Source organism: Bison bison, unplaced genomic scaffold (assembly GCF_000754665.1).
Source record: "Bison bison bison isolate TAMUID 2011002044 unplaced genomic scaffold, Bison_UMD1.0 scf7180017864383, whole genome shotgun sequence".
Taxonomy (NCBI): domain Eukaryota; kingdom Metazoa; phylum Chordata; class Mammalia; order Artiodactyla; family Bovidae; genus Bison; species Bison bison.
Window position 1 is genome coordinate 5,156,745 of NW_011494955.1, and position 11,661 is coordinate 5,168,405.

Genomic DNA, 11,661 nt, shown 5'->3' on the forward strand with positions numbered 1-11,661 from the left:
TGGGAGGGATTGGGGGCAGGAGGAGAAGGGGACAACAGAGGATGAGATGGCTGGATGGCATCACTGACTTGATGGACGTGAGTTTGAGTGAACTCTGGGAGTTGGTGATGGACAGGGAGGCCTGGCGTGCTGTGATTCATGGGGTCGCAAAGAGTCAGACACGACTGAGCAACTGAACTAAACTGAACTGAATGCATATGGAGCTCTTACTGGAAACTAAGTACTCCACAGCACATGAACAATCTCATTTACCATCTATCTCTGATCCCTTGTCCACCTTGCAAGGGAGTCAATTATCTTCATTTTTAGAAGAAGGGACTGAAGGACTTCCATGGTGGTCCAGTGGTTAAGACTCCACACCCCAAATGCAGGGGTCCTAGGTTTGATCCCTGATCAGGGAACTAGATCCCACATGCTGCAAGTAAAGATCTGCATGCCTCAACTAAGAGCTGGCACAGGCAAATAAATAAATATTTGAAAAAACAAACAAAATGTGAGGATGGAAGTTCAGAGAGGCTAAGTATCTTGCCCAAGGTCACAGAGCTAGGAAAAGTCAGAGCTAGGATTTGAGTTCCTGGGTGTTGGACTCTCAAGTCCGTGTCCTCTCATGTCCGCTAGGGTGTGTTCCAGGTCACACCACCATGGCTGGTGCTGTAAGCAGTCATCTGACTATGAGGGCTGTTAGCCTACTCGGGACAAGATCTGTCTAATTTGTCATTTGTCATGTCATCTCCTACGCCTAAGGCAGCACCAGGCACAAATAACTCAGCAGATGTTGGTGGAAATGCTTTGAACTCTGGAAGTTTGGTGAGCAAACTCACTTGCCTATTACCAACTACAACGAAGGGCTTCTGAGATGGAATCTTCAAGAGCAAAAGAATGGTCCAGTAGGTGGGAAACAGAGGGGAAGGCCCGTCCCTGCTTTCTGCATTTCTGAATTGGGGTTGGGCTTGGCAGCTCTAAGGGAAGCCTTGAGGCCAAAACAGCTAAGCTTTTGGAGCTTCAGGGGTCAAGTGCAAATCAAGTTCAGGAATGTGGCTTACCCGCCCCCTAGCACCCACCTGCCTTCTTCCTGCTCCTGACCTTTATGATGAGCTGGGATGCCACACAACAGGCCACGAGGCAGTGTCTGCTCCCTTGGGAGCACCGGCAGGCCCTCTTTCCCAGAGTACCAGGGGAGACCCCAGGCCCCTCCTCGGGGGGCCCCTAGCCTCACCGTCCGTGCTGGCATCATCTACCAGAATGATCTCCTTCAGCAGGATGGCAGGGGTGGTGTGCAGGACGCTGTACACCGTCCGCAGCAGAGTGGACCAGGCCTCGTTGTGGAACACAATGATGACGCTGGTGGCAGGCAGCGGGGGGCAGCGCCGGAACTTCTGGTCGACACACCTGCAAGGGCGAAAGTGCAGATACAGTTCTCTGGGCCCCCGGTAGTCCCGGGGGCAGGAGGGCTCTGTCCACAGATTCCTCTGCTCCTCGGAAACCCCACCCTACGTTCCCCTTTGGAGCTGGGAGTAGCGGCATGCTTTTTCCAGCTTATCCACTATTTGCCACCTACTCTAAGCCTCTGCACAGGTGCTAACCAACTCACTCCAAAACCTCTCTCTCGGGACTTCCCTGGTGGTCTGGTGGCTAAGACTCTGCACTCCCAATGCAGGGGACTTGGGTTCGGTCCCTTGTCGGGGAACTAGATTGCACGTGCTGCAGCTAGGAGTTTGCATGCCATAACTGAAATATGCCTCATGCCACAACTAAGATCAAAGATCCTGTGTACAGCAACTAAGACCCAGCATGGCAAAAAACAGACGATCCCCACCAAAAACCCCAAAACCTATTCCCCCCTGCTGAGGTCCCAGAGGGAAAGTAACAAAGGGCAACTCTGACATGTGGAAAAAGTGACTACGAATTCCATATTCAGTGAGAGGGAAAGAAAGGCTTTACTCTTTACAATGAACGGTTCCACTCGAACCCATTTCCTCATGAACTCCCTGTAATCCGATACTAGTATCACAAACACTTTCCTGTGACTTTTCTCTATCCTCATCCACTCCAACCACTCTGGGGCACTAGGGGGCACTGCCTCCGTCCCGACACACCATCTCAGGTGGGGGTGGGAATGTGTCAATGCTGGATCTCAAAGAATTGTGCAGCCTAACGCCCTTTCTTTCTTTTAGAAAAGTACTTATTTATTTATTTGGCTACACTGGATCTAAGGTGCAATATGCAGGATCTTTAATCTTAGTTGCAGAATATGGGATCCAGTTCCCTGACCAGGGATTGAACCCGGCCCCCCTACACTGGGAGCGGGGAATCTCAGCCACTAGACTGTCAGGGAAGTCTCTAAAGGCCCTTTTTAAACTCCCTCTGCTGGTCAGAGAGATTTCTCAGGGGCCCTCCAGAGAAGACTCCCAGACCTCCTCCACTGGCTGCCCTCAGGTCCACTGCGCTTCCCTGTGAGGAGTCCTGGTTAATCAGGGTGGCTCCATGTTCTAGGCCTCTAATACTTGGTCCAAGTCTGAGGAACTCCAGGTTCCCAGCCCTAAAGAATCAAGAACCTGAGAATGGAAACTGCCATGTGTGGGCATGAAGGCTCAGTTGCATCCCAGTCATTGCAACCCCAAGAACTGCAGCCCACCTCTGTCGATGGGATTCTCCAGGGAAGAATACTGGAGTGGGTTTCCATTTCCTCCTCCAGCAGATCTCTGTGACTCAAGGATGGAACCCAGGCCTCCTGCATCTCTAGCATTGCAGGCAGATCCTTTGTGGCTGAGCCACTGGGGAAATCCCTAACTGCCATGTGAGAAAAGGCCAAAAACAGTATTCCTCTTGAGTTGGGAATGACAACGCCTACACGAGAAAGACACAAAACCTTTGATGGGAGGCCAGTAAGAGCACAGACTGAAGTGGCTACAGCTCAAAGATCTAAGAGCTGGTTCACTGCCCAGGACCGAAAGTACAAACAGATTCAAGTAACTAGCTGGAATGAGTTCATGGCCCTATGAGTCTTCACTGAAAGAAACCAGGAGGTGAGCAGCAATCCTGACCACCAGGGCCGCTTTCGGGAAATGTCCTTTGTTAGGAGTTCAGCGGCAGAGTCCTGTGGTCTCCAGCCTCTCGGCAGAGGATGAGACCCCTGATCTGTGGGCTGCAGTCAGGCACTCCTCGTCACCCCTCGGCCCGCTGTGGTCCCCGTCAGGAGCTCCTTTTTCTGGGTCCTGTCACCTTCGCAATTGTTTTTCACTCTCACAGGTCTCCCTGAGACTCTGGCCTGACCATGATGCCCTTGAATCCCAACCCCTGGGATAACGACAGTGGCTCAGGAAAAGAAATGAGGGCCTAGAGGAAACCCTTGCCCACATTCTAAAATCCCTGTCAGGGACATCCCTGGTGGTCCAGTGGTTAAGAATTTACCTTCCAGTGCAGGGGATGCAGGTTTGATCCCTGGTTGGGGAACTAAGATCCCACATGCCTTGGGGCAACCAAGCCTGTATGCCACAACTGCTGAGCTGGAGGGCCGCAACAAAGACCCGACGCAGCCAAACGAATAAATAAATATTGATATAAAATAAAATCCCTGTCGGCCCTTTACATTGGCTGTGGACATACCAGGCACGCCTTTGGCAGAATCCTGGCCTCACCCCGGGATGCGGTGCTACTTACTCAGGGGGTCGGGTGTCCGGCCCCAGGGCCCTCTGCAGGGAGATGCGGTCACTGGCAAAGGCATTGAAGCAGTGCTTCTTATAGCCCTCTTCCTTTTCCTGGGTCTCCTGGGGCGTCCACTCTTTCTTCTGAAACGCCTTCCCATCCGCCCCAGGGCCATTGGGGTCCTGTGGCGGCCGTTCCCAGAATGGCTTCAGCTCAGCTGGGGTGTAGAAACCTGGGGGGCAGGACTGGTTGGTGGAGGCCAGTGTCTGCTGGGGCTCTGGAGCCCTGATCTGGAACTTGGGCATCGAGTCCCTGAGGTTGTGCACGGCCCCCAGCATGAGGTCCAAGACGTGGTCCTTCTGGCTCACCAAGGACCTCAGCCATGGCTTCTCTGTGGCCTGCTCCCTGCCACTTACGTCCCTCTGCAGGATGAAGAGAAAGAGCACGAAGGCGCTGCCCACCATGACCAGGCGCACGGCCATGTGGCGTCTGCGGAGCAGCCTCATCCTCTGGAACTGACAGGGACCTCCGCTGAGTCAGCTCCGACTGCTGGGCCTGGCCCTGGAAATAGCGCGAGGTGTCGTGGTGGCCACACCCTGGGGCCTCGGCCTGAGAAGGTGGGATGAGAGAGAGAAATGAGCCAAGGCAGGTGGAGGAAAAGAGTCAGGGGATTTGCCGGTTCTTGTCCAGGCTCTGCTGCTGAATGGTGACATCACCTTAGTCCAATCACGTTACTTGTCTGCATCTACATTGTCTCCATCCAGATAATAAGGAAAATGGACCCTGTTTCTTTTCTGCCCTAAGATTCTGACATTCATGGACCTAGAAAAACTGGAACATTGAAACGCTACATGAAGAAATTTAATCAATGTAAACACTTTTGGAAATAATTTGGCATTTTCTAGAAAAATTTAAAATGTTCACACCCTATGACCCCTGCAATTCCTCTCCTGGTTTTATATCTCAGATAAACATATGCCCAAAGGCATGCACAAGAACATTTCTAGTAGTACCCACAAAAAAGGCAAAAATTAGAAATAATCCAAATGTCTATCAGCGTTATAATGAATAAACAGCGTGAAATATCCACAGCACATGACTGCACAACCGTGACAAAGAATGTACCATTTCTACATGCCACAACACAGATGCAAAGTTGAGCGAAAAAAAAAAATACAGAAGTTTCTGAAGACGGAGGAAAGACATGGGCATAAAGGCACATGGGGGGACTTCAAAATAAGCTTTTTTAAAAAAGTGAATGGTGGCTGCGGGCAGCACTGCTATTCTTTATACCCTATGCATATTTTATCAATGTTTGCTGTATCTACTCATATTTAATTAAAAAAATTAAAAACAATTTTTAAATCTAAGATTCTAATGACAGCACGTTCCAGGCAGGACCATGGCCCCAGGCATCTACCCTCGTGTATGTGGTACCAGGCTCAGAGGAAGAGTGTTTGCAAAACTTTCTGTAGATAGTTCTGCAAGTATAAGGCTCACGGGGTAAGCACTAGATGCTGGTGGCAACAGACCTGCACCCAAATTCTAGATCTGCAGCTTCTAACAGTAATGCACCTACCTACCTCCTAGAGTTGTTTGATGTAAGGATTAAGTTCAATAAAATAATTCTCGGAAAAGCTTAGCAGTCTCTGCACCCAGTCAATGCTCAAAGTGTTAGTTTTTATCAGTAGTAGCTGTGTGACCCTCAGGCACATGACTTAATCTCTCTAAGCCTCAACTTCCTCATCTATAAAGTGGGAGTAACTAATACCTAACCCACAGCGGGTGTGAGGATTAAGTCAGAAATAATGTATATAAAATACTCAGCCGAGTGTCTGGCACAGACCGAGCCCTCAATTATTTCTATGGTTGTTGTTAATAAATTGCTGCTCAGTTTCCCAGCAATTATCCTCAGGCACCTGGTCTTCGGCCAAAGCCACACTCATTACTCTGTCTCACTTACAAGGAACTTCAGTTGAGCTGTGTTGTTAAACACACAAGCTGCTGCCTATGGAGAAGCCCAGTGTTTGGAGTCACTTGGATCCTTGGGGCACATGTGGCTGTCATGATGTCAAGTGGGAACAGGGGTCACTTTGGGCGGGGGGGAGATGTTCTCTTTTAAAACCTCAGATTCATGCATATAGCAAACAGACACTAAGTATCTGCCGTGCATAGGAAGCTGAAATTGTGCACCTACGTAAACAGCAAGCATGAAGCCAGCAGCTTTGTGTGTAGCAAGCACACTGAATTTCTGCCTGCATATAGCCACATACTGAATGCCTACCATATACATAGCAAGCATGTGCTGAGTGCCTACTGTATACAGCAAATATACCTAAGCACCTACTTCTCACAAATATGTTGAGTATCTACTGTATAGAGAAACATTTTAAGTGCCTGCTGTATATAAACAGGTTGAGTGCTTTTTGCAAAAAAAAAAAAAAAAAAGATTCCACAGCAGCATCAAAAATCGAATAAGATTAAATCTTTTTGAGCATCTATTTTATATTAGGTATTGTCTGGGAGATAGAGGAGATTTGTTGATCCTGCCAGTATTAAGTGAATTCCTGCTTTATGCCAGGTACTCAGCCAGACGGTGGCCAGCCAGGAGGTGAGCAAGCTACACTGTGGGGAGGACCATGTGAAGCCCTGCTTTTGACAAAGGACTGTGTGCAACAGGGGTTGTTTCTCCCCAACATCTGGTGACCTCCCCGACCTTGCCAGCCACACTACTGGTAATCGTCTCCTATGCAGAGAGCCCAGCATTCAAGGAGAGTACAGTCAACTGGGGGAGTCAAATTTTAAGCAGAGAGGCACCCAGCCTGAGAGAGGCATCCTCAGGGGCAGAGGGAGAGAGGATGCAGTAAACTCACTGAGTGGCGGAGGGTGATGTTCGTGAAGTCCCTCTGGAGAGAAACTTGGGCTGAGCCCTAACCCACAAGTAGGAGTTGGCTGGTGACGTGAGCACATTTCAGGCAGAGGGAACAATATATAGAAAGCCCTGGAAGCAGGAAACAGCATGATCCATCAGAGAACTCCAAGGAATTTGGTTTGGTGGGAGTATGAAGCCTGATGGGAGTAGCAGGTGATGGGTCTGGAGAGGTGGCTTGAAATCAGGTCATCAAAGCAAAGAGTTTGCCCTTGACCCGAGGTATGGGGAGCAGTAAGGATTAGTGGCCCAACATTACAAGAAGAGTAGTGTGACAGCTGGTGGAGGGTGTCTAGGAGATGCACCCGAGTGGCAGCTGGATGACCAGTTAAGAGGAACTAGGGGCGTCTGACCCAAGATAGCAGCAGTGCGGATGAGGAGGGAGGGTGTGGTGCTGGGGAACTTCCTTGGGTGATGAGGCGGGACAGTTCATCCTAGCCAGGACACAGAGGGACACAGAGAGGTGTGAGACCACCTCTTTCCCCACCAGATTTTAAAATCTAGCTGGAGTGCTACCAAGAACTGGTGGCACTGGGTTCAGGGAGCACCGGTCCCAGGAGGGAATAGGAACAGGAAAAAAATCTATTTCTAAATACCCTTTTGCACTTTGAACACTGACAACATTATCTATTCAAAAAGTAATACAATTCGAACTGAGTAAGAGCACAGACAAGGAGAGTACCCCGCTGGCTTGAAGACGGCTTCAAGGAGGAAACAGAGATTCAATGTAGAGGCGGTGTCCTGTCTAGGGGTTGCTGGGCTGGTTGATGCCTGAACTTGACATCTCATCAATTCTGCAACTGCCCCAGCTAAGCACAGACCGAGCGCCGCAGAATGGGGAAGTGTTTGCTACAACAATGTTGAACCATCTGAACATGGCATCTCCCCTGATACCTGTCTGTCTACTTTCCGCTCCAACAAGAAAGAGGGAGCACAGTTAGAAACAAAGGCATGGTTCAGGCATAATCTGGGAGTTACTGTGCAGTCAGTTCCAGACCACGGCAAGAAAGTGGGTCACACAAGTTTTTGGTTTCCCAGGACATATAAAACTTATGTTTATACCATACTATAGTCTACTAAGTGTGCAATAGCATTATGTCCAAAAAAAAAAAAAGTATATACTGTAATGAAAAAATAACACTTCGGGAAAATTTCAGCAATAGATTTGCTGGATATAGGGTTGCCACAAACCTTCAATTTGTAAAAAAGGCTGTATCTGTGAAGCAAGATGAAGTAAAGCACAATAAAACAACATATGCCTACAAAACTTAGTTATCAGATGCTGCCAGGTGCTTAAGACTCACCTCCTCCAGGAAGGCCTCCCTGACTGACTCACTCAGAATCACCTGGGTCACTCCAACTCCCTCGTCTTGGCATCGCGGTGTGATTCACTTTTGTTCCTTTGTTCCCTCCTAAAGAGAGACTTGGGGTTAAACTGAGCTCTTCCCAGGCATCTGCTCTCTCAATCCAGCCTGACTGTCTAAGGCTTTCTCTCTGGTGCTTGCAGTTCCTCAAGGTACTAACCACATCCTGAAATGAAACAAGACACCTGTGATTAGCCTTGGCAGTAAGGGACTCTGGTTTGTTTGCTTGGCATGCAGGCGATGGGAAAGAGTCTCTTCGAAGGGACACAAAATCCAGTGCAAGTCAGAAGACTTTGGCTTTAAGGATTCCTGCTCTCTGCGTAGGAGACGGTTACCAGAAGTGTGGCTGGCAAGGTCGGGGAGGTCACCAGACTTGGGGGAGAAACAGCCCCTATTGCACAGTGCTTTGTCAAGAGCAGGGCTTCACACGGTCCAGCTTCTGACTGGCCAAGAGGTCCACTGGCAAGTATGCCCAAGGCCCTCAACCACTCATTCCCTCCTGCTGCTGCTAAACTTTCATTCCCAACTCTTTTTCCTCCAGCCACCCTTGGGATCGCAAAACATCAGACCATCTTGATTTTAGTACTGAGATGATACCAGAAATCCTCTTATTCTGGGAACATTTCCTAGACTGAACAAATTGGACCTGTTTTCCTGGCCTCACCAGTCAGAATACAAATTTACGTTTTGTCACTGGCATAAGGGAACTGAGGCTTCACCCAGTCCAATGTCTATCAAACCGTTGATTGCAACTCATTACAGGATTGTGAAATACATTTAAAGTGTTGCAAATCAGCATGGAAAAAAATCATTTAAAAGATCAGACTAGACTAGAGGAAAAAAAAATTACATTACAGGTAATACGGGTAAGTATTGTTTTGTTAAAATTTCATTTTGGTTATTATGCATACATATATAGAGTAAGTATACCAAAAGTCCTAGTACAATCTTATGCTTTAATAACTTTGGAAGTATAAATGCCACAGGCTTACAAAGAACATCATTTGAAAATCTGAATTTCTTTCACTTCGTTTCTATGAATTTTGAATAACAAATTATTATTTTAATGTCTCCATCCATTGAAGATGATAAACATTTCCTGATACAAAATTAAAATGAAAAGTTGTTATTCAAAATTCACATAGGTGAAAGGAATCACATTTTCAAATGTTGTTTTTTATTAGTTTGTAGAATTCATACCTCTTAGGTGATTAAAGCGTAAAATATTCCTAAAGGGAATTCCCTGGTGGTCCAGTGGTTAGGACTCAGTGCTTTCACTGCTGTGGCCAGGGTTCAATCCCTGGTTGGAGAACAAAGATCCCACACAACAAAGCTTTCCTGAAACTTTTGAGATACCCTGTCACATATAAGAGGTACTAAGTTTTCTTGAAAAATGCCCCCCTTCCGACCTCTACCCATCCCCCCATCCCCTCCCCTCTCCTCCCACCACCTTCCCCAGGCGTGCCCTCCTCCAGTTCTCACCTAGGACCACAAATGCTTTGAAGATCACAAAAGTAGTTCCCAGGTAAAGTTTTGGCTTTAGTGAGAACCAGGGTCAGCTACCTGGAACACACCCTTGCTGGCCAGGTGGCCTATTTATAACAAAGTTTCTTTCTGTTTATCTAGGGAGCTGCTCACCTCCTAGAGACGTGGCAGCCAGGAAGTTAGCAGTGGCAACACCACCAACAGGGATGTTTGCTCAAGTTAGTCAGGCTATCGCTCAATTACAGGTTTCTTGAGAAGTGATGGCTGTCACCACTCTCACTAGGGGCAGGTGTGTGACGGAGCTAACACCACGGTGGGGAGCGGGCAGGTCCATTTCAAGCTACCGGTTGTGGGGAGGGGGGCCAAGAGGCTGTTTTGGACAAACGATTCTCCTTTTTTTCCTCCCAGGCAGCACTTTCTCAGTTATCAAAACCAACCCAACCTGCATTTCACTTCCTGTGTTCTCATGCTGTGAACAAAGTAGCAAATTATCTCCTCCAAACCCCTCCTTCCACCTCTGGCCTTTTTGATTACAGAATGCTGGTAGGTTTTCACTTTTCCCCATAATTACACCTTCAAAACACTTCAGCTTTCCCCCTCAACACTAGAGCTGCAGTAAGTGGCTTTATTTTCCCCCAAAGAGTCACTGAAAGTTATTTCAGTAGCAAGTCTATCAAGTTTTCTCCTGGGCTGATGTAGGTTCATCTTTTGTTTGCATAACATTTTAAGCTCTAGTTGTCCAAACACAGATTTTTTCTGTTGGAAAAAACCCAACTGAACTTGACTCACGCTGTGTACCTAGAATAGGCTTGGCCCATAGAAGGTTTCTTGATCTAGTCCAAGTTTGTCAAGTTACTGAAAAATAAAAATAATACGTGACCAAGCAGGAATTTCACCAGCTCACAGGTTTTTGTTACTAGAGGATCTCCAGGTCCCACCAGGTCGGGCAGAGATATGTAACTGTTTCAAACTGAGCCTTGAGCGTCCTCAGAACCTAGGGATGAAGAAGAACACTAGGTGGGCAAGGGCTGGGATTCCCTAATTACTTAGGAACCCTGGTGACAATTAGGTTGGGTTTGAGAAAAAGCCGGGGTGGGGGGCAGGGGGAAAAAAAAGCTTGAACTGAGCCTTACCATCCATCACCTGGCAGGGGGAGAGGGATGGATGGGGGTGTTTAACAGAAGGGGTATTCCTGAAGGCTTGTGCTCATCTTCAGATTGAGGGGCAGGTGATGGGAGAGGACAGAACTCAAGCTTTCCCTTCTCTCTTCAGTGTATGGTGGGCTCCTGGCTGTAGGACTTCTACCCAGGGCCACTGGATACTCGACGTGCCACACCCTGAACTCAGGGTCTGTGGCCTGCCCCCTAAGCTGGCCAGCCTTCCCAATTTCCCCATTGCGGCCAGTAGCGTCAAAACCCTGGACACTACTCTTGCCCCTACTCTACTCCCAGTTATGGAGTTTCTAAATGGGTTTCAACGTCAGATTCACTCCATGCACGCTCCCGAGTCCTGCTGATTCATTCTCTGCCTCCTGGATCCTCCTCTTCCTCTGCCCTTTCAAAACCATTCTTTGAGACTGTGCTCTTATGACCCAGCATCTGGAGGATCAGCAGAACCTGCCTGCCAGCTTCCTCTGCCTCAGGCCTCTTTCTCCCTTTCACAATCTAGAAGGGCCATATTCATATTCCTTTCGCGCCATTTGACTGTAGCAGAAACATGGCCTTGGCAGTCTTCTTCCTGTTTGCTCCTCACCCTCACTGGCTACCTTTTCCTCTTCAAAGCATTTTCCTTATGTTCTTGCTAAGCAGATCAAATAGCCAACATCCACTGGATCATAGAAAAAGCAAGAAAGCTCCAGAAAAACACCTACTTCTGCTTTATTGACTACACCAAAGCCTTTGACTGTGTGGATCACAACAAACTGTGGAAAATTCTTCAAGAGATGGGAATACCAGACCACCTGACCTGCCTCCTGAGAAATCTGTATGCAGGTCAAGAAGCAACAGTTAGAATGGGACATGGAACAACAGACTGGTTCCAAATTGGGAAAGGAGTACATCAATGTTGTATATTGTCACCCTGTTTATTTAACTTATATGCAGAGTACATCATGCAAAATGTCCGGGTGGATGAAGCACAAGCTGGAATCAAGATTTCTGGGAGAAATAACCTTTATATGTAGATGACACCACCCTCATGGCAGAAATTGAAGAAGAACTAAAGAGCCTTTTGATGAAA

The 11,661-nt window shown here is 47.9% G+C and overlaps 1 protein-coding gene across 4 annotated transcripts in view; it reads right to left on the minus strand.

The window, feature by feature from the left end:
- The window catches only part of GALNT6 (polypeptide N-acetylgalactosaminyltransferase 6), a 34,489-nt gene extending 23,245 nt beyond the window's left edge, over positions 1-11,244 (minus strand). For 2 of the 4 annotated variants that reach the window (XM_010857847.1, XM_010857850.1), the window contains exons 1-4: positions 9,421-10,210; positions 7,879-8,104; positions 3,661-4,254; positions 1,217-1,389 (exon numbers count right to left, since the gene is read on the minus strand). In XM_010857847.1, coding sequence (XP_010856149.1) covers positions 1,217-1,389; positions 3,661-4,151 — 664 coding nt within the window. In that variant the 5' untranslated portion in view covers positions 4,152-4,254; positions 7,879-8,104; positions 9,421-10,210. The other 2 variants (XM_010857849.1, XM_010857848.1) reach the window with 2 other exon arrangements.
- Between the last annotated feature and the right edge of the window lie 417 nt (positions 11,245-11,661).